We start from the raw sequence: 21,456 nt of genomic DNA, 5'->3' as shown, positions 1-21,456 counted from the left end.
CACAGTTCTTCAAGAGTATGGAATCACACTGAGACAGCTCGTTGGCTTCTCTTAGTGGACATTGGTTGCTTATTTTCATGATTGTTGTCTACAGGATGAGCCTCCCCTATTATGTGTTTTTGCAGGTGATTGACGACATCCCAGAGGAGCTCGTAGCTGCTCTTGGGGGTGATAAAACAACAAAATTTTCGATTATGATAGCTTAATATAGTTGGTTTGTGTTTATTCATCAAAAAAAAAAAAAGAAAATTCAATGGGAAGGTTGCATTTTTGCTCTCAGGATCGTCAAACCTTAGGATTAACCATTGTAAGTATATAAGGGTAAAAAAGAAGTCTGGGGGATAACTTTGATTTCCCCATAAAATGGTCTCCTCCAAGTATTGATATTTGTGTACAACATCAACCTTTTGACCGTAGTCTTGCGGTTACTCAATACGACAGGCTGTGTAGGGGTCGCGTCTTGATGTTGGAAATTTTGTTAACCGCAAGGAATGTTTTCCGATATTGTCTTCGGGACAGAGCCCTAATGGATATCAGGCAATCGATGTTAGAAACGAGGCGAACCCAGATAATGTGTTACCCTTGAAGCTCACATGGTCCCATGGTGCTATTAATGATTTGGGGTTGATTCCGTTAGGAGAAATGGAGTCAATTTTTTTTTTTATATTCTTATTATAGGTTGCGACCTCGCAAATGGTCTTCTCTATCTATCAGTGATCAGGAAGTTTCTGTGAGCTCTAACGTGATTACAAATGATTTTCCCTATCTATCGAGGAATACGTTCTTCCCACTTCCACATTACTTCATTGGGAGAAAAAGGGTAACATTCCACATTAAGCTGATCACGCCAAACAAAAAAGGTATTCACTTCGCCATCAGAGGACTTAAATTTTGACGAACAACCATGAGCAATACGTTACACACTGCGAACTGAACTTAAGGTGGACCTAGCAACTAGTTGCCCCTGCAAGGAACTTGGAACAGGGACAGAAGGAACAAGAGGATGCCCGATTTCTTTTTGTCCTTGTGTCGCATTATCCTTCCCTTTTAGCAGCGAGCTTCCCTTAGTCTCATTTCATCATCACTTCTATCTTCTACACTCAAGACTTTCAACCACCATCTGCTTCTTTTTAGCTGCATCACCATCCTCGCGAGGAGTAGCAGAATCATTTCTTCCTCGCAGATCTTGCATAAGAGAGTCAATGTCTTCCGATGAGCTCGTAGAAGCAATGCCTGTATCAGTAACAAGGTTACTATCAACATCATTAGTAATCACATTAGAGCTCGCAGAACCTTCCTGATCACTGAGAGATAGGAAATACCATTTGCGAGGCCGCAACTTACAATAAGAATACAAAAAAAAATTTATACTCCTACTTTTCTCCTAATAGAATCAACCCCAAATCATAAATAGCACCATGAGGTCATGCGAGCTCCAAGGGTAACACATTATCTGGGTTCGCCCTGTTTCTAATATCGATTGCCCAATATCAATTAGGGCTCTGTCCCAAAGGACAATATCAAAAAACATTCCTTACAGTTAACAAATTTTCCATAGTCACCTAATTACCTCCCTAGTATGTCACATCAATCTTATAAATAAATAAGGATCATTCCCAGAGGGGGCAAAAAACAAACCTCAAAAAAGTAAGTGATATCTCATATCAACTCATTTGAGCATGATCATTCATTTGATCACTTACATTCCACTACACAGATTGTAGTATACTTAACATCAATATTTGTAGTACAACCATCTTGTGTCAAAACATACGACTTACGATGTTGAGACAATAAAGATATCAAGTGTAAGGATCATACATAGAATTACCAATTTGAGAAATGCAATGACTATTACATAATAATCCAAAAAGCATTCTCATGGTGGGTTAGTTTTATATATTATTCTCTAACATATATTCATGCATTGATTTGATACAACATATTTATAACAATGCTTGCCATTAATCAAACACATATTAATCTCAATTGATTATTGTTGTCTAACTCTGCAATATTACTTACAAAGGACACCTAAGAATGAGAATGATCATATCATTCTTAAGTCTTTATTTTTATCCAATTTATTTTAATACAAGTATAGAAAACAATAATGACAATATATTTATTAATAAATTAGATGAACAAGTATATTATTACAATCATTGTATGATTGGTCTGATCTTGGTCTTGGTCTTTGGGCGTACTCCACAGGATGAAGATTGATGATCCTTATTATCCATAATAGGCAACAATAAGAACAATTTGAATACCTGTTTAAACCTTAAACCACATATAGTGAATCGCATAATCCTATCCACATAGAGCCTTATCGAACCTCTATCTGTTAATTATCATTGAACTAAGTAAACAGAAGTTACATTTCTTACCTTTTGCTGTTTAATTCCTTTTTCTTTTCTTTCTTCCCTTTTTTTTTTTTTTTTTTGCATGCACCCGTTTTCTCAGACCTTAGTGAATAAGCATCATAAAATTACTTATTTATACTGGAGAGGAGATGTTAGAGTAAGACAAAGTTGAAACCTGATGTCAGAGAGTGATTTGAGAAAGTTTAGAAGGAAAAGGAAGACGATTTAAATGAATGATGCATGTCAAATTTACCAGAATATTGTAGTCTTGATGTTGGACAAAATGATAGTAAATGATCTATAAAAAACTTAAATGGTGACAAATCCACCAAACTAATTTAATTTTTTTTTAGCAAATTAGCCCAAATTCCAATCAAGTTTCAAAAGTCCAAAATTCAATTTCACAAAGTCGAATAGTCTAGTCTAAATCAACAATAATTCAGAGTTTAAAATCAACAAATGATTGAACTTGTAGGCAAATGTTCTAATTTAGTGCTAGACAAAATCCATCGTCTACAAAATATACAGATAACAGATTAGTCAATCTATGTGAGCCCCAACATGATACCTCAAGGATAATGCTTCAGTTTCTGAATTGTTTTATGTGATCAAAATGGCAGCCATGAACATTGACCAAGCTTATTCCTTTAGTTGGATCGATGTACCCCAAGTATGTATATTCAACGGTCCATATATTCATATTCGCAACTCATTTACGTTCATTACACATTGCGGTGGTAATCTTAGTTGTTAATGGACAAAAGGTTGAGCTACTAATTAAGGGGAGGGAGAAAGAAATACCAACCAAATAGACCATAGTATGTTAAAAGATTAGGGCAACAGATCAGCAATAATCATGTTACTTCCTACTATGAAATTTGATGAACATTTGAAATTATCAAAAAGGGAGAACCCTATCACCATATCCAACAACAACAAGCCATATCCAACAAGGCTATTGCAGGCTTGATCTTAAAAGGCTATTATGGCTATTGACAATAACCGGCAATACCATAGCTATAGCAGGCAACTAACCTTCACCCATTTCTCTCTCATAAAACCAAAAAAAATGACATAAGGGCAATAGTAATCTAAGTTTCTGCCTTATTAATTATAAAATCCATGATTCTTCTTCTTTGATAACTATTCTATCTCACAGTAATTAACTGTAATAATTTTCTCTATGCTACCTTAATTTGGAAATATTTTCTGGGTTGGCCGTTAGCATTGCCAGTTCAACTTTTTCCCAATCAATGGCCAAAATTAGAGATAATATCTAACCACAATATACAGGTCGCGTACCTGAAATGCACCAAATATGTCGCACACTAATGATGACCTTCTAAAGGCATGTCCTGCAAAACCAAATATTGAAACTTTGCACCCCTGTTTGAGAAGCGAGGCCTGTCCCCAACGAAAACTGCAGCTAAGAATGAAGATACAGAACAACTTGGGAAGGCACCAAGAGCAAGACAGGCAGTAACACTTCCATCATTTCAATGTTAAGAACTCCTTGACATTTTGCAGGATTCCTTTATTGTGCGGATTTTTAAAACTTGTCTCTTGATAATTCTCTCCTAGATGCAATGGATTGAACAAAAATTACAAGGAATAGAACAGTGCAAAATATGGATATCCAGAGACAAGAATTGCCCTATAAAAATGTATCACCTGATAAAGATGAGGCATTAAGTTGGAACTCAGGATAATTCTTCCAGTTTACCTGAAGAAAATTAAAAGAACAGCAGCATTTTGCACTTTTTTCTCTTATTACGTATAATGGAGATTAATTAAACCATATCTAATAGTGTGTACTTGAAAATATATCCATTTTTTTATATTTTATCCCTGATCTAGCAGGGAACTTACCCACTCTTCGGTTCTGATATTGAAACATATGCAGTAGACATGCCATATCAAAAATGGTCCCTGCATGGACAAAAAAATCTGATGTAACATAGGCCCTTTTTTTATAAATTTTAATATAGACCTTTCAACTAGATGAATTGGGATTTGGGATGGTTTTGGATTGAGTCAATTTAGGTTGGGTCAATTTGGAATTTAAAATTTTAAGTCATTTTGGGTTCAAATAGTTTCATGCTCATTTTGGATTCAAGTCAACATCAAGTTCAGATTGTTTCAAATTCCAGCCATTTGTAATTACTATTAGATTTTTCAAGTCAAATCATCTCGGGTTCAATTCATTTTGGGTTTGAACAGCTTCACAATTGGGTTATTTTGAGTTTAGGTCTTTTCTTGTTCGGATCATATTTTTCAGGATCAAGTTAGACATGTTCGGCTTGTTGACTTTCAATAGTCAAATCGGGTTGGGCCGAGTTCAAAATCAATTAATCAGATAGGATTTTCGAGTTCAAATCAAGATTGATAGGTCTAGATGTTATATGTTTAACAGGGAAATAAATACCAATGCATACACCAAAAGGATCCAGAAACAAGCACAATTGTCAAAGTCAAACAATACGAACCTGCCATAGCACTTGAAGAAGACAAAATAGCAATGTGCTTCTAGCCATTACTAAAATGGAACCGCTCTAGACCGAAAACATCCAGGAAAAAGGGGAAAAACATCAATACATAAGTGACGATAACTGATGGGAATATATTAGATAAACCATTAAAGCAATGTCTTACCTCCACTCTATTTTCTTCCAAAACTCGAAACTTTGAAGTAACTGCAAATAAATATGCAATTAAGTATATAAACAACTTTAGTAAAGTAGACAAAAGAAATTCCAATATATCAGAAAGCACTGCAGCACAAGTTAAGAATCCAAATGAATCACTGTGTTCCGTAAATCATAATTAAAGATAGTGGATTAAATAGTTCAGGTAACGTCAAGCTTAAACTTACACTGCGATGAGCAAACAATGTAAGAAATTTCAGCAGTAATAAATCCAACCAGAAGTACCATAAAGAGGACATAATTCTTCTGACCTGCATGATGATAGAAAAACATCATCAACCACTAAGGAGGATAATATTTAGATAAGAACAATCATAAAACCAAATGATAATTTACAAAAGAGAGCAGATTAAGATGGCATCAACAAATCAAAAGAAAAATGTTAAAGAATTGATTTCCAATACCAATACAGTTTCCAAAAGCAGGGCAGTGGTGGTCAAAGCCCTGTACATATGTCTGGCAGCTCTTACAGTATCTTGCTCTCATTTGCAAAAGAGAACTCTGAAAAGAAAAAAAAATGATTAAATCAATACATTTGAAACGAAACAAATTAGAAACAATATATTGAACATACTTGATGCGAAACTTTCATATTTTATAAGTCACTGGTATTGCACATTTCAAACAAGATTTACTTCAGATTTCGCTTGGTATGAATACATTTTGAAACTTTTAAGAAATTAGAGACTCCTAACCAGTTACTTCAAGCTTTTTGCAGCAAAGTGCATGTTACTACTTTTATTTCTAATTCTAGACTTGCATCACATGAACAACAAAAAATGAAACCAGACAACCTCATTGTGAGCTTGAACACCAAGAACAGAATTGTCATTGAGTTTGCCCAACGAAAAGGACTCACTAACCACAAAACCAGGATCCTTCAGCATAATCCTGCCAGTGAAAATAATATCATTAGCATGTTTTGACAATGACCAACAAAGTTAGTAGAACAAGCTATATACATGACTAACCAAATTATAGATGTTGCAAAAGACTGAAGAGAAAAGAAAAACAACCTAAAAAGACCAATGATGAGCATGATCATCTCTACATTGAACAGGACGTCCATAACAGGTGAAATCGCTGCAAAAATAAAGCAAATAATAGGCTGTTATGAAACAAGTTAATTGCTAAACTGCTCAAAAGAAGTAGGTTCTTGCATCAAAAGAAGTTAATTTCCCATTCTCATTCTGACAATCAGATTACTGGAAAATATCCAAAAAATTATTAACTACCAAAAGAACACCATATACTAGTGAGGTGAACTTCATCCAAACTTTCAAATAAAGAAAACAGATGCTAACCAATTGGGATTTATAATTAGGGTTGTTCAAACTTTAAAAGTTAAATATTAAATTTTAGATATATTAAAAGCGAAATGAAAACAAATAAAGCATAATACAACTGACTAGATGAACCAAATAAGGCATGAAAGATATATGAAACTGTTGAGGGAAGGCTGCCTTCCGGAGAAGTCTACAAAGTGTTGTACATCCAGAGCCAACAGACCCCTCAGCAGGTCGGTATTCTTCCCGGGTTGAGCCAAGGTTTGTCACCCGGCCTCGGCTCGAGTGCCCCTTGGGACGCGGGTTCCCAGAGTGGTAGCGCCATGCCAGGTCGGACGCGCACAACAAGTGGTCGTAGGTGGCAACCTCCCGGCGAAAAAACTCTCGCTCTGCGAACCGCGTCTGAGGCAATCTCTTCAAGCATTTGGTCTCTCTGCAGAATCAGGAGACAGAACTCCAACTTGACTCGAGACAATTCCAACCCGTTGAAGTATGGTCGGATCCAAAGGAACTCCAAAAGGAGTAGGCCGAAACTATTCAAAAAAAAAAAAAGGCAAAAAAGGTACCTTGTCGAACAATAGCAATATGAACACCCCAGATAAAAAATATACTGCAGAAAACAAAAGCTGGAGCAGATGCATTGAATCCAAGAAGCCGTTTACACCACCCTCCAAATCCCAGAACTACAACCAAAACTAAAGCTGCAAAAAAAGTTACCGTGTTATCGAACTTCAGATAATCAAGAATTTTGAATACTTTCATCTATGTTTGAGAGAGAGAGAGAGAGAGAGAGAGAGAGAGAGAGAGAGAGAATAGACCTGAAAGTGTGAGTTGAATGAGGATCGGAGAAGCTGAGAAGAAGAGAGGAACCAAAAACAGAGCCAACTGAGTAAGCAGAACGGAGATAAAGGAAACTGTACAGCGACCAATAGATTTCGACCAAGCTAACATATTGCTTTGATCAGGTAATTGCAGCAGCTCTTGAAACACGAATTGAAGTCCAAAATCTCCCCAAATTCAGTTCTGGTTTTCAAAAAGAAAAAGGAAAAAAAAAACCATTTATGGTGTTCTTCGTTTCTTCTCCCCCGAGACTATAATCGAAACTCGAAGCCCATTTCAATAAGGACTGATTAGCCCACTAACTAAAAAAGTGAAGATCTATGAGCTGATTTAAACATTGGGTTTAGGGTTAGAAGCCTGCGCCATTCAACCCAAAACATCAAAGCCATCTATTGGTGACTGGGTCGCTGTTAGAACCTTGTTAAAGCTACACAAGGTCCTTAGCAGTAAAATAATTTCTTTGCAAAAATAAGCGTTTTAATGCTTGTTGGGAGAGGAGTGTCTTCACCCATCAGAGGTGTTCTCCAAGACTGCTTTCTGAACAAAGTGTTTGAGATGCAACAATGAGGTGTCCGCTAGGTATAACAAATAGTAAAATCCAATTACAAGCCATATAATTACAAACTTTATTTTCTAGGGTTGTTCAATGAACAGTGTCAATTCAAAATTGGATCATTACGTTCAGGGATTAAATGCAGGCATGGGTCTTTGGCCTCCTTGATTGAAATGAGCATTTTTCGAAGTTTAATCCTTTTTAAAAATTAATTATTTAATTTAAACTATTTTACATTAAAAATTTTAATTTTATCACGTTGTGAATTTTTTGAAATAGTTTCTTTAATTCTTTATATTATTCATATTAATCATACGTAAAAAAAATAATAAAAAAAAGGAAAAACATCCTCTATTTTCCTTCAATTATGGACAAAATTGGTGGATATACACAAGTTCACGTGTACTACTGCTTTTTGCTCAATCAGCCAACAAACATCCTCCACCCAGGTGACATAATCATCTCTTACTGACAAAATTTGTTATTAAAAGCATTAGCCTTGGAGTCGAATAGATGGAATTAAGAATCCATCGATATATTAATTTAAATAAATAAATTGAATGGCAAATTATTTAAAATTAATAATAAGTAAAAATTGAGAAAAAAATTCAATGTTTAAATCAGTTTATAAATTTTTAGGCTTAATATATAAATTGACCATTGAATTTGATAATTTTTTCATTTGGTCGTTAAACTTATGTTTGAATCATATTAGATTAGTATCTGTTAAATAAATTGGTCCAATGGTTAATATAGTCAATTTTTATAATTAGATGACATAACCAAACATGAGGTGACACATGAACATAACCTAGGAACAACACATGTCTTCGTCTTTAATTATTTTAAGAAATTAAATTTTAAATATATATATTTAAAAAATTTGAATATATAAATGATTCAAGAAAAGAAAATTAAAATAGTTAAGTTTTCAAAAGAAAAGGAAAAATCAAATTTGAAAATTTCAAGAAAATAAAACATATAATTAAAGTTTTGGAAAATATAATAAATTCAAAAATTGACTGGCATTCATCAATGTTGACCAAGTGTTGATTGGACATTGACTAACGTTGATCGATATTGATCTGCATTGATATTTTTTATTTTTATTTTTATTTTTGTAATTTTTGAAATTTTAACTATTTTTATTTTTACTTTTTTAATTATATATTAAATTTTTGAATTTTATAATTTTATATTTGTTTAACTCTTTTTAACTTATACATATTTTATTGAATTTAAGTTTTTTTTTACATTCCCTTAAAAAAGTTTTTTTCATTTTTAGAATAATTAAATAGGAAGACATGTGTGGTTTTATTGTTTATCCACGTGTCACATCTTAATTTGACTAGTAAGTCAGTTGTTAAATAAAATTAACGATGTTAATTATAGGTACCAATTTGTGTAATGGATGCCTACTTTGGAAACCAATGTGATTTAAAAAAAATTTAGAGGTCAAATTTAAAAAAATTGTCAAGTTCAAAGGCTAATCTTTATATTAAATCAAAAATTTTATTTTTATAAAATTTTAATTATTTAATATGCAATTAAATTTTGGTTAATGTAGGTTTATGTGTCATTTTTTTAATTGGCCTTTTAGGCCCTTTTTTGAGAGAGTGTGAAAACGCGTCGTGCTTTTCTCTAACGGTCGTTTTCCCTAATAGCTTTTTAAACATTGGCAACGGTAAAATTATTTAAAAGGGTCAACGGCAATTTTTTTTCCTATAAAGACCAGGTCATTTTTCATTTTTTTTCAATCAAATCCAACTCTCTTTATTCTCTCTCAACTCTCAATTCTCTCAAATTTCTCAATTTTTGTTCAAAATTTTCCTATACACTTTGTTTAAAAATACTATATTTTTATTTAATTATTTCGTATATTCGTATCGATTAAATTTTCACGAATGGCAAGCTCTCTAATTCATTTCGACGACAAACACATTTCCGCCGCTCGAGCGATAATGGTAAGACGAAATTTTGAATTTCATTATTTTCAATTAAGTTAAATTTAAAGTTTTTTTAATTTTTTAAATATTTTAAATTATTATTTTGTCGATATAAATAGGCGAATGATCGTGTTTTGGAGGAGTTCATGCATAACTTGTTAAAGAGCCCACACACCAAAATTTGTGGTTACTTGCAAGATGCGAAACTCTTGTATGTGTCTCGTATGCTCAGGGGATGCAAACTCGATCCTACACTCATCAGCGCGTTGGTGGAAAGATGGAGGCCTAAGATACACACTTTCCATCTTCCATGTAGCGAGTGTACAATCACACTTGATGACGTAACTTTACAACTCAATTTACCGATGGATGGGACAGTCGTTACGAGGTTAGCGCTTGTTCCCGGTAAAGAGGAGCTTTGTGAGACATTTTTGGGAAAGGTGCCAAACAAGTTTCAAGGTGGCCAGATAAAAATGAAGTAATTGAAAACCAATTTCAAAGATCTTCCCAACGCACCCGACGTCGTCAAAGAACAATACGCCCAAAAATCAATCTTGAGGTTAATCGGGGGCATTTTAATGCTCGATAAATCTCAAAAATTGGTACAAATAAGGTGGCTATTACACTTAGTCGACTTTAAAAAATACGGACTATTGAGTTGAGGATCAGCTATGTTAGTCACGTTGTACCAAGAATCGTGTCAGGCAACGGAACCGAATAAGATGTCAATCAGGGGTTGCCTTCTCCTATTGTAGTCATGGGCGTGATGGCGGCTACTATTTCTATGTCCCCGAGTGAACAACCCTTATACGTTCCCATTGGTGATAAGGTAAAAATCGTTTGATAATAATATGTAGTTAATATAGTCAATGTTGTTTATTTATTATATGTTTGAATTAACATATCGCTTGACTAATTGGAACCATGGGTCGAGTTATGTAGGACTACCGAAGCAACTCGAAGATATTCAACTATTGTTAGATCAACGCTCAAAAGTCGAAGTTAGTTATTGATTATTTTTCAAACCTATAATAATTACGCAACGATTTGTAATTTAAAATTTCGTATATAACAAAATTTACAATTGTGCATTGCAGTTTGAATGGATATCATATGTCGATTCAAATATCACAGAATGTAACACCCCCTACCCGTATCCATTGCCGGAATAGGTACGAGGCATTACCGGAGTTTATTGAACATTTTCAGATAATTCTGAGTCATTTATTATTCATATTTTGAAAATAATCATAACGTCTCTCTATTGGGCCCTTGAAGCCCCAAACATACATTAAAAACCAACCGGAATTAAATCGGGATCATAAAAAATTTCGCAAAATCTTAAATATTTTCATCTAAGTACTTATCATTTCAATGCTTCTTATAATTAAACATGTTACCATTCAATCAATAGCTTGACACTTGCCTAAGCGTCAAACAACATCATTGTTAGTATACTTGCACATATTTCATATAAATTCAACATTGATATACTTATTTTCTCGACATGTCATGCTTGAGTTTAATAATTGTCTTTACTTACATAATTTCCTTGTATCAACATATCAAAGATAATCATATATGTACATGTCATGAAACATATCATTCTCTTACCGTTTCTTCATAAGTATATATCAATCATTTCATTATATCAATATTTCATGCTCCATCATTTCTATTTATTTTATGTATATTTGTTCCAAGAAAGTTTATATCAAACTTAACATAAATTATATTCCATGTACTTATTCTTATTTCGTTTATCTATCTTCATAATTATTTTATACAACTATTTTGTACATACATTTCCATATGACCAGTTCTTGTAAACATTTCACACAACCATTTCATATAACCATTCGTCATGTGATACATATTACCTGAATATCAATTGTTCAATAGATGTCATCGCGTCTCCCATCCACGGTCTTATTTATCTTTGACATGATGCCATAGTGTCTTTCAACTATGGTCTTACTCATTTTCTGTCGGGTTGCCATGGTATCTTTCAACCATGGTCTTGTTCATTTCATGTTACATTGCTATGGTATCTTTCAACCATGGTCTTATTCATTCCCGTCACGTTGCCATGGTATCTTTCAACCATGGTCTTACACATTTTATATCCTGTTGCCATGGTATCTTTCAACCATGGTCTTACACATTTTATATCCTGTTGCCATGGTATCTTTCAACCATGGTCTTACACATTTTATATCCTGTTGCCATGGTATCTTTCAACCATGGTCTTACACATTTCATATCATGTTGCCACGGTATCTTTCAACCATGGTCTTACACATTTTATATCATGTTGCCATGGTGTCTTTCAACCATGGTCTTACACATTTCATTTCAAAAAGCACACTCCCGTGAACCTCATCTTTACAGCGGGATTACCAGTCCAGGCTAAATCCCCTGTAATATAAACTCATAGAGTATTGTCGGGATTACCAGTCCAGGCTAAATCCCCTGCAATGACAATTACTCTAATGAGCTTGGATCTGAATTACCAGTACAGACTAAATTCAGACTCTAATTCGGATTACCCATCAAAGCTAAATCCATTTTACACGTATTCTTCGGGAGGGCTATATCAGAATAGGATCACCCGTCCGGGCTAGATCCTTTTTACCGTCAATTCTTTTTCTAATGATCCATCGAATTCCATTCCATTCAACCGGGATTTATTTTCAATTTACATCAAGTATTATCAATATTTCATCAATTATCATGAATTGAACATTCAAATCATATTTTCATCACATAACCACATATTTCAAGTATTTAAAAATACAATTCAAGTTACACAAACTTACCTCATTGCTTGTTTGTGTTTATAATTTCATTAATCCGATATCTTTTCTTTTCCACGATCAAGTCTCGTATTTGAGTCGTCTGGATCTTTATAAATAAATTTGATCATCATTTTCATTCATTTCATATTCTAATGCATTTAATTAATGCTCTAGGTAAAATTACCATTTTGCCCCGAAACTTTTAATTAATGACGATTTCACCCTTAGGGTCAGGAAAATAAAATTCTTGCAATTTAATCCTTATTTCCAGCTATTATTCTCATACATATTGATAACAGTCCATGAATTCTATAAAATATCAGAATTTTTCATAATTTCAACCCTTTTCAATTTAATCCCTAAAACATGTTTTCCCCCGATCTTGAACTAAATTAATAATTTTATTCAATTTTATAATTTAAATAATAAAATAATCCATTTCATGCAATTTGGTCATTTCTGACATTTTTACAAAATTTCCCATAAAGTTTTACTTTTATTCAATTTAGTCCCTGAGCCTAAAATATGCAAATTAACCATGCTAGATGAATATTCATACATATTTTTCCTCCTCCTCCTCTCCATTCCACATCCTTAATGTATATACACACTTGTAAGTAACATTATCTATAATTTTTATTATTTACTTTTATGAATATTCAAGCTGTCTATCTGTGTCATAATCACTAAATTATTTATATCTGGAGATATAGAACTTCAAATTAAGATCCTCTAATTTTCCCTGAAAATAGACTCATATATATTCTTTCCATAAAATTTTCAGAATTTTTGGTTTAGCCAATAAGTACAGTTTATTCTTTAAAGTCACTCTTATTCTGCTGTCTGACAGTTGTGACCCTTCTTCACTAAAAATTAATTATCTCCTCATAAAGAATTCGAATGATGTTCATGTTTGTTTCTATTGAAAATAGACTCATTCAGGATTATAAATATATAAATTTAAGTCCATAATTATTTTTATCCAATTTTTTATGATTTTACAAAGTCAGAATAGGGGAACCCAAAATCATTCTGACATTGTCTCACAAAATTCATCATATCTCATGATTTACAATTCCATTGCTTACAGAATTTCTTCTATAAGAAACTAGACTTAATAAGATTTAATTTCATATTTTATTCATCCTATAATTAGATTTATCAAATTTTTATGATTTTTAAAAGTTAGACTACTGCTATTGTCCAAAACTATTTTAGTGTAAGATATTAATTACCATGTTATAACACCCTTATTTTCTTTTTTTACACCATTTCTCATCACTTTCTCTTATTTTCTCTTCACTTGCATATCAAGAATATAGGACCTTATGTAAGAAAACTCTACTATTACTTTATTTCCATACTTTGTCAATAACAACAAACTTAAAAACATATTGAAATCTTGATGTACTTACCTTGTTCTATTGATACTAATCTTTAACTTGATTTTTTCTCTCCTCCAGTTTCTATTTCTTGAATCCAACTTGATATTCTAACTCCTCATGGTCTCCTTAACATTTTTCTCTCTTAGTAGCTATGGAAATTCTTTTGATTTCTAGGTGAAAATGGTAAATTTTTGGTGGAAGGACCAAATTGTAAAGAAAGAAAACTTCTTTTCTTCTTCCTCTCTCTCACGTTGGTTTGCATGGGAAAGAAAAGATGATGATTCTTCATCTTTTTTCCTTATATATACTAAATAAAATAATAATAAAATAATAAAATATCATTTAAAATCAATTTAAAGTATTAATAAACTAATATTTATTTATTTAATTTATCTAAAATATCTCCAACATCATCATTATCTCTAGATTTCTCTCTCTTCCAATTGACCATTTTGCCCTTAGTGATCTTTTAAAATTCCATTCTTGAGTCATCACTTAATTTGGTAAAATTATAATTTAGTCCCTCATAATTATTCACCTATTCAATTTGGTCCTAATTCATCAATTTTCCTTGGTTTCTAGATCATTCCACCCTTAAAATATTTGCACTATTAGTCCTTCAAATTTTCATATTTACATTTTAATCCCTCAAATTTTGAGTATTTACTCTTGTGCCACAAAACTTTTCTCACTTTTACAATTTAGTCCTTTCTTAAATCAGTATATCATAATATACTTTCCAGTGACATAACTCAATTTTTTCTCTTCTTGTCACTTTATTTCCTTATTTTACTATATTAAGGATAATATCTTACTGTAGAAATTTTCAGGGTGTTACATTTCTCTCCCCCTTAAAATAAATTTCGTCCTCGAAATTTCCTTGTTTTCTTTTGATCATGAATTTCATTATTTCTATAGTTCTATAGTTTCTTTCTGTACATATTTACCCAGCTTATCATTTATATCCATTCTTTATCCTTTCATTTCACAATTTATTTTCAATACAATATTTCACATTTGTCTTTTAGAGCTTCTACCAACAGAAATAGAAAATAATATCATATGAATCTTATTATCAAGTGTTCTATCACATATATTGGCTTGGAAAACCAAAGAAAGAGTAGTACCACTTGTGAATCAATCAGACTTGTGATAATTTTTGCCTATTAGCATATTTACCTAACATTTCCATATGTTGATTATAGCATCCAAACATGAACAGTTGTATATACCTCTGAAAATATCTGTATATATAAAATACCCGTATAAAATCCCAAAAAAAATTTACTGTAATATACCTATTTATAACAGCTATATTCAAATATATATATTTTTTAATTTATCAGTTCACTCAAGAAACTAATTTGGATGAAATTTTCAGTTAACCATTCTGTAAATACCATATTTGAACAAATCGATTTTCCTATAAATAATTTCTTTATTTAACAGTGGTACTGTATATCCCAGCTAGTTTTCAGAAAAATTTTGATGTCTCTATTTAGAACCCATATTTACTTATTAACTCATTCTCAGTTCCGACTGCATTATCAATTATTCAACCATTGAGCTTTTCACTTTCCGCTTCTGAACTTAACCAATATAAATCTCATGAATTTCATTGCATATAACTGTACTAGTAAACGGGTATAGATCGTAAAGCCTCATAATTAAATTTTCATGTATTTACAGAGGCCCAGTAGACTAGATAGAACACTTTGGATATACGAGACTTATACAGAGGTGCATTATTATGCACTATTAAACAAAGAACACTGAGGTGCTATATAGAGAGTACGAATGTGCTGAATGTGCTAATAATCAGAGAGCATGCTGAGGTCCCTTAATACCCTAGTAGTTCTAATCTTGTCTACTTGGGTAAATTATTTCATGCACGCATATCACTTTTACACCTTCGCATAATACTTTTACATGCTTTACAATTTAATCCTTGTACTAATAATTCATATACTTATATCTTTCAGTATCTTCAATACATGTAATATATTTCAAAATTTACTATTCATTCATAATTCTCTAATAATCCTTATCATGTACTTCATATATTACTTTTATATATTTTGTAATTTAGTCATCAACATAATATTTCATGAAGTAATATAAATTACTTTTAATAATACATATACCATACTATTCATCATCGACATTTATTATAAAACATTTATTCATACCATTTTTTTATACCGATTCATCATAATCAACTTTCTACTCATATACTTGAGTATCGCTTTTAATATTATCGGAATTAGCTTGGTTGAAAAACAACTCTTTCTATAAATAAAACAAATCTCATCAGAGTCGAGAGATATCACACTATCACATATTATAATGACATGTGTTTTTAGACTTCATATATACTACGTTTGGTCCGAGAACCGACTAAACCGTAGCTCTGATACCACTAAATGTAACACCCCCTACCCATATCCATTGCCGAAATAGGTACGAGGCATTATCGGAGTTTATTGAACATTTTCAGATAATTCTGAGTCATTTATTATTCATATTTTGAAAATAATCATAACGTCTCTCTATTGGGCCCTTGAAGCCCCAAACATACATTAAAAACCAACCGGAATTAAATCGAGATCATAAAAAATTTCGTAAAATCTTAAATATTTTCATCTAAGTACTTATCATTTCAATGCTTCTTATAATTAAACATGTTACCATTCAATCAATAGCTTGACACTTGCCTAAGCGTCAAACAACATCATTGTTAGTATACTTGCACATATTTCATATAAACTCAACATTGATATACTTATTTTCTCGACATGTCATGCTTGAGTTTAATAATTGTCTTTACTTACATAATTTCCTTGTATCAACATATCAAAGATAATCATATATGTACATGTCATGAAACATATCATTCTCTTACCGTTTCTTCATAAGTATATATCAATCATTTCATTATATCAATATTTCATGCTCCATCATTTCCATTTATTTTATGTATATATGTTCCGTAAAGTTTATATCAAACTTAACATAAATTATATTCCATGTACTTATTCTTATTTCGTTTATCTATCTTCATAATTATTTCATACAACTATTTTGTACATACATTTCCATATGACCAGTTCTTGTAAACATTTCACACAACCATTTCATATAACCATTCGTCATGTGATACATATTACCTGAATATCAATTGTTCAATAGATGTCATCGCGTCTCCCATCCACGGTCTTATTTATCTTTGACATGATGCCATAGTGTCTTTCAACTATGGTCTTACTCATTTTCTGTCAGGTTGCCATGGTATCTTTCAACCATGGTCTTGTTCATTTCATGTTACATTGCCATGGTATCTTTCAACCATGGTCTTATTCATTCCCGTCATGTTGCCATGGTATCTTTCAACCATGGTCTTACACATTTTATATCCTGTTGCCATGTTGCCATGGTATCTTTCAACCATGGTCTTACACATTTCATGTCATGTTGCCACGGTATCTTTCAACCATGGTCTTACACATTTTATATCATGTTGCCATGGTGTCTTTCAACCATGGTCTTACACATTTCATTTCGAAAGCACACTCCTGAACCTCATCCTTACAATGGATTACCATCAAAGCTAAATCCTCAGTAATATAAACTCATAGAGTATTGTCTGGATTACCGGTCCAAAGCTAAATCCCTCGCAACGACAATTACTCTAATGAGCTTGGATCCAATTACCATCCAAAGCTAAATTTAGACTCTAATTTGGATTACCCATCCGGCTAAATCCATTTTACACATATTCTTTGGGAGGGCTATATCGAATAGGATCACCCGTCCTGCTAGATCCTTTTTACCGTCAATTCCTTTTCCAATGATCCATCGAATTCCATTCCATTCAACCGGGATTTATTTTCAATTTATATCGAGTATTATCAATATTTCACCAATTATCATGAATTGAACATTCAAATCATATTTTCATCACATAACCACATATTTCAAGTATTTAAAAATACAATTCAAGTTACACAAACTTACCTCATTGCTTGTTTGTGTTTATAATTTCATTAATCCAATTCTTTTCTTTTCCACGATCAAGTCTCGTATTTGAGTCGTCCGGATCTTTATAAATAAATTTGATCATCATTTTCATTCATTTCATATTCTAATGCATTTAATTAATGCTCTAGGTAAAACTACTATTTTGCCCCTAAACTTTTAATTAATGACAATTTCATCCTTAGGGTTAGGAAAATAAAATTCTTGAAATTTAATCCTTATTTCCAGCTATTATTCTCATACATATTGATAACAGTCCATGAATTCTATAAAATATCAGAATTTTCCATAATTTCAACCCTTTTCAATTTAATCCCTAAAATATGTTTTCTCCCGATCTTGAACTAAATTAATAATTTCATTCAATTTTATAATTTAAATAATAAAATAATCCATTTCATGCAATTTGGTCATTTTTGACATTTTTACAAAATTTCCCATAAAGTTTTACTTTTATTCAATTTAGTCCCTGAGCCTAAAATATGCAAATTAGCCATGCTAGATGAATATTCATACATATTTTTCCTCCTCCTCCTCTCCATTCCACTTCCTTAATGTATATACACACTTGTAAGTAACATTATCTATAATTTTTATTATTTACTTTTATGAATATTCAAGCTGTCTATCTGCATCATAATCACTAAATTATTTATATCTGGAGATATAGAACTTCAAATTAAGATCTGCTAATTTTTCCTGAAACTAGACTCATATATCTTCTTTCCATAAAATTTTCAGAATTTTTGGTTTAGCTAATAAGTACAGTTTATTCTTTAAAGTCACTCTTATTCTGCTGTCTGACAGTTGTGACCCTTCTTCACTAAAAATTAATTATCTCCTCATAAAGAATTCGAATGATGTTCACGTTTATTTCTATTGAAAATAGACTCATTCAGGATTATAAATATACAAATTTAAGTCCATAATTATTTTTATCCAATTTATTTTATGATTTTACAAAGTCAGAACAGGTCAACCCTAAATCATTCTGACCTTGTCTCACAAAATTCATCATATCTCATGATTTACAATTCCATTACTTACAGCATTTCTTCTATAAGAAACTAGACTTAATAAGATTTAATTTCATATTTTATTCATCGTATAATTAGATTTATACAATTTTTTATGATTTTTCAAAGTTAGACTACTGCTGTTGTCCAAAACTATTTTAGTGTAAGATATTAATTACCATGTTATAACACCCTTATTTTCTTTTTCTACACCATTTCTCATCACTTTCTCTTATTTTCTCTTCACTTACATATCAAGAATATAGGACCTTATGTAAGAAAACTCTACTATTACTTTATTTCCATACTTTGTCAATAATAACAAATTTAAAAACATATTGAAATCTTGATGTACTTACCTTGTTCTATTGATACTAATCTTTAACTTGATTTTCTCTCTCCTCCAGCTTTTATTTCTTGAATCCAACTTGATATTCTAACTCCTCATGGTCTCCTTAACATTTTTCTCTCTTAGTAGCTATGGAAATTCTTTTGATTTCTAGGTGAAAATGGTAAATTTTTTGTGGAAGGACCAAATTGTAAAGAAAGAAAACTTCTTTTCTTCTTCCTCTCTCTCACGTTGGTTTGCATGGGAAAGAAAAGATGATGATTCTTCGTCTTTCTTTCCTTATATATACTAAATAAAATAATAATAAAATAATAAAATATCATTTAAAAATCAATTTAAAGTATTTATAACTAATATTTATTTATTTAATTTATCTAAAATATCTCCAACATCATCATTGTCTCTAGATTTCTCTCTCTTCCAATTGACCATTTTACCCTTAGTGATCTTTTAAAATTCCATTCTTGAGTCATCACTTAATTTGGTAAAATTACAATTTAGTCCCTCATAATTCTTCACCTATTCAATTTGGTCCTAATTCATCAATTTTCCTTGGTTTCTAGATCATTCCACCCTTAAAATATTTGCACTATTAGTCCTTCAACTTTTCATATTTACATTTTAATCCCTCAAATTTTGAGTATTTATTTACTCTTGGGCCACAAAACTTTTCTCACTTTGACAATTTAGTCCTTTCTTAAATCAGTATATTATAATATACTTTCCAGTGACATAACTCAATTTTTTCTCTTCTTGTCACTTTATTTCCTTATTTTACTATATTAAGGATAATATCTTACTGTAGAAATTTTCAGGGTGTTACACAGAATGTGTCTAGCTGAAATATTTAACCATTCGAAATATGTGAGATGTGAAGGTGTCATTGATAGTGTACACAATTGAGGAGATGCACGAATCAGATTAAGTGATGTAGCAATTCGGGTGGAGGCAAAAAATTTCGCTGCCAGCGCAAGACATGGAAGTACTTCACAAGCTGGATATCTAGGGAAAGACCGATGAAAATTGGCAAGATTACCACAATGAGTACATCGACATTTGGGATCGAAGATGAAATTCTTACCCATCTACGAACCCTTTTTCTCATTGGACAAGGCGGCCTGTTTGGAGTACACGCCCTAGTTCAGAATTGACGGCAATCCATATATGCTATCGATAAAGGAGAAAAATAGGCTAATCAAAAGAGGCTACGACGATCGCCCCAGCAGCGTAGGTTCGAAGGATGTACCGCGACGAGTTTGTCCAGGGCTCCGACCTAACAAACGCCACTGATGCCTATACCACATTTCGGTCAATTCACTCTATTTTTTCTTGTTCATTTCATTAACCCCATATTTTTTTTACAAGCACCACACTATGCACCACCTTGCATCTACACCTCCTACTGGTACATTTTGTAGGGTACCTCCGTCCCCAACATTCTACCCCCCACGCTAACGTTGATGTCGACATAGATGCTGACACATGTACCGGTACCAATGGCAACACCAATACCAACACCGGTGTCATCATCAATTCCAGTATCAATACCAAGGTCAATGTTGATGTATCCGGGTTTTGCGACATCGTACGGTTATTCATCAATAGTGTCACAAGCACTTACCATTTTGTTGTTTTATCGGGATGATACTAAATGGTGCAGTTAATCCTTAAGTAACTTAATCTATCTACGTTGCCTAAGGTTTAACTCCTTCTGAGAAGGAGATACTTGAGGCTCTTGTGATCGGTGTAAATAACACACCTCTTGTAATACCCCGAAAATTTCTATAGTAAGATATTATCCTTGATATAGAAAAATAAGGAAATAAGTGATAAAAAGGGAAGTTTTGAGTTATGACAACATTGGGAAGTAAATTATGATATCTTGATTCAGGAAAGGACTAAATTGTAAAAGTGTGAAAAGTTTTGTTGTACAAGAGTAAATACTCAAAACTTGAGGGGTTAAAGTGTAAATATGAAAAAGTTTAAGGACTAATAGTGCAAATATTTTAAGGGTGGAATGATCTAGAAACTAAGAAAAATGGATGAATTAGGACCAAATTGAATAAGTGAAGAATTATGAGGGATTAAATTGCAATTTTGCCAAATTAAATGATGACTCAAGGATGGAATTTTAAAAGATCATCAAAGGTAATATGTTCAATTAGAAGGAGAGAGAA

General features: G+C 32.2%; 1 protein-coding gene across 3 annotated transcripts; it reads right to left on the bottom strand.

Annotated features, from left to right (window-relative positions):
- Nucleotides 1-781: 781 nt before the first annotated feature.
- On the bottom strand, nt 782-7,799 carry LOC108483353 (uncharacterized). Of its 3 annotated transcripts, none has more exons than XR_008281580.1 (12): nt 7,176-7,799; nt 6,924-7,058; nt 6,088-6,154; nt 5,866-5,962; nt 5,476-5,572; nt 5,239-5,322; nt 5,019-5,059; nt 4,853-4,918; nt 4,236-4,295; nt 4,038-4,089; nt 3,669-3,943; nt 782-2,231 (listed from the first exon to the last, which is right to left on the bottom strand). XR_008281580.1 is itself a non-coding variant. In XM_053026971.1 (11 exons), the coding sequence occupies exons 1-11, from the start codon at nt 7,306-7,308 to the stop codon at nt 3,858-3,860; spliced, it is 918 nt and encodes a 305-aa protein (XP_052882931.1). In that variant the 5' UTR covers nt 7,309-7,799; the 3' UTR covers nt 782-3,857. The 3 variants fall into 3 exon arrangements, 1 of the variants encoding a protein (XP_052882931.1); XR_008281578.1 differs by having other exon boundaries at nt 782-1,233; XM_053026971.1 differs by having other exon boundaries at nt 782-3,943.
- Between the last annotated feature and the right edge of the window lie 13,657 nt (nt 7,800-21,456).

The sequence above is a fragment of the Gossypium arboreum genome, chromosome 1 (assembly GCF_025698485.1).
Source record: "Gossypium arboreum isolate Shixiya-1 chromosome 1, ASM2569848v2, whole genome shotgun sequence".
NCBI classification, from domain to species: Eukaryota; Viridiplantae; Streptophyta; class Magnoliopsida; order Malvales; family Malvaceae; genus Gossypium; species Gossypium arboreum.
The sequence above is the reverse complement of the archived record's forward strand: the minus strand, read 5'-3'. Positions and strand labels throughout refer to the sequence as shown.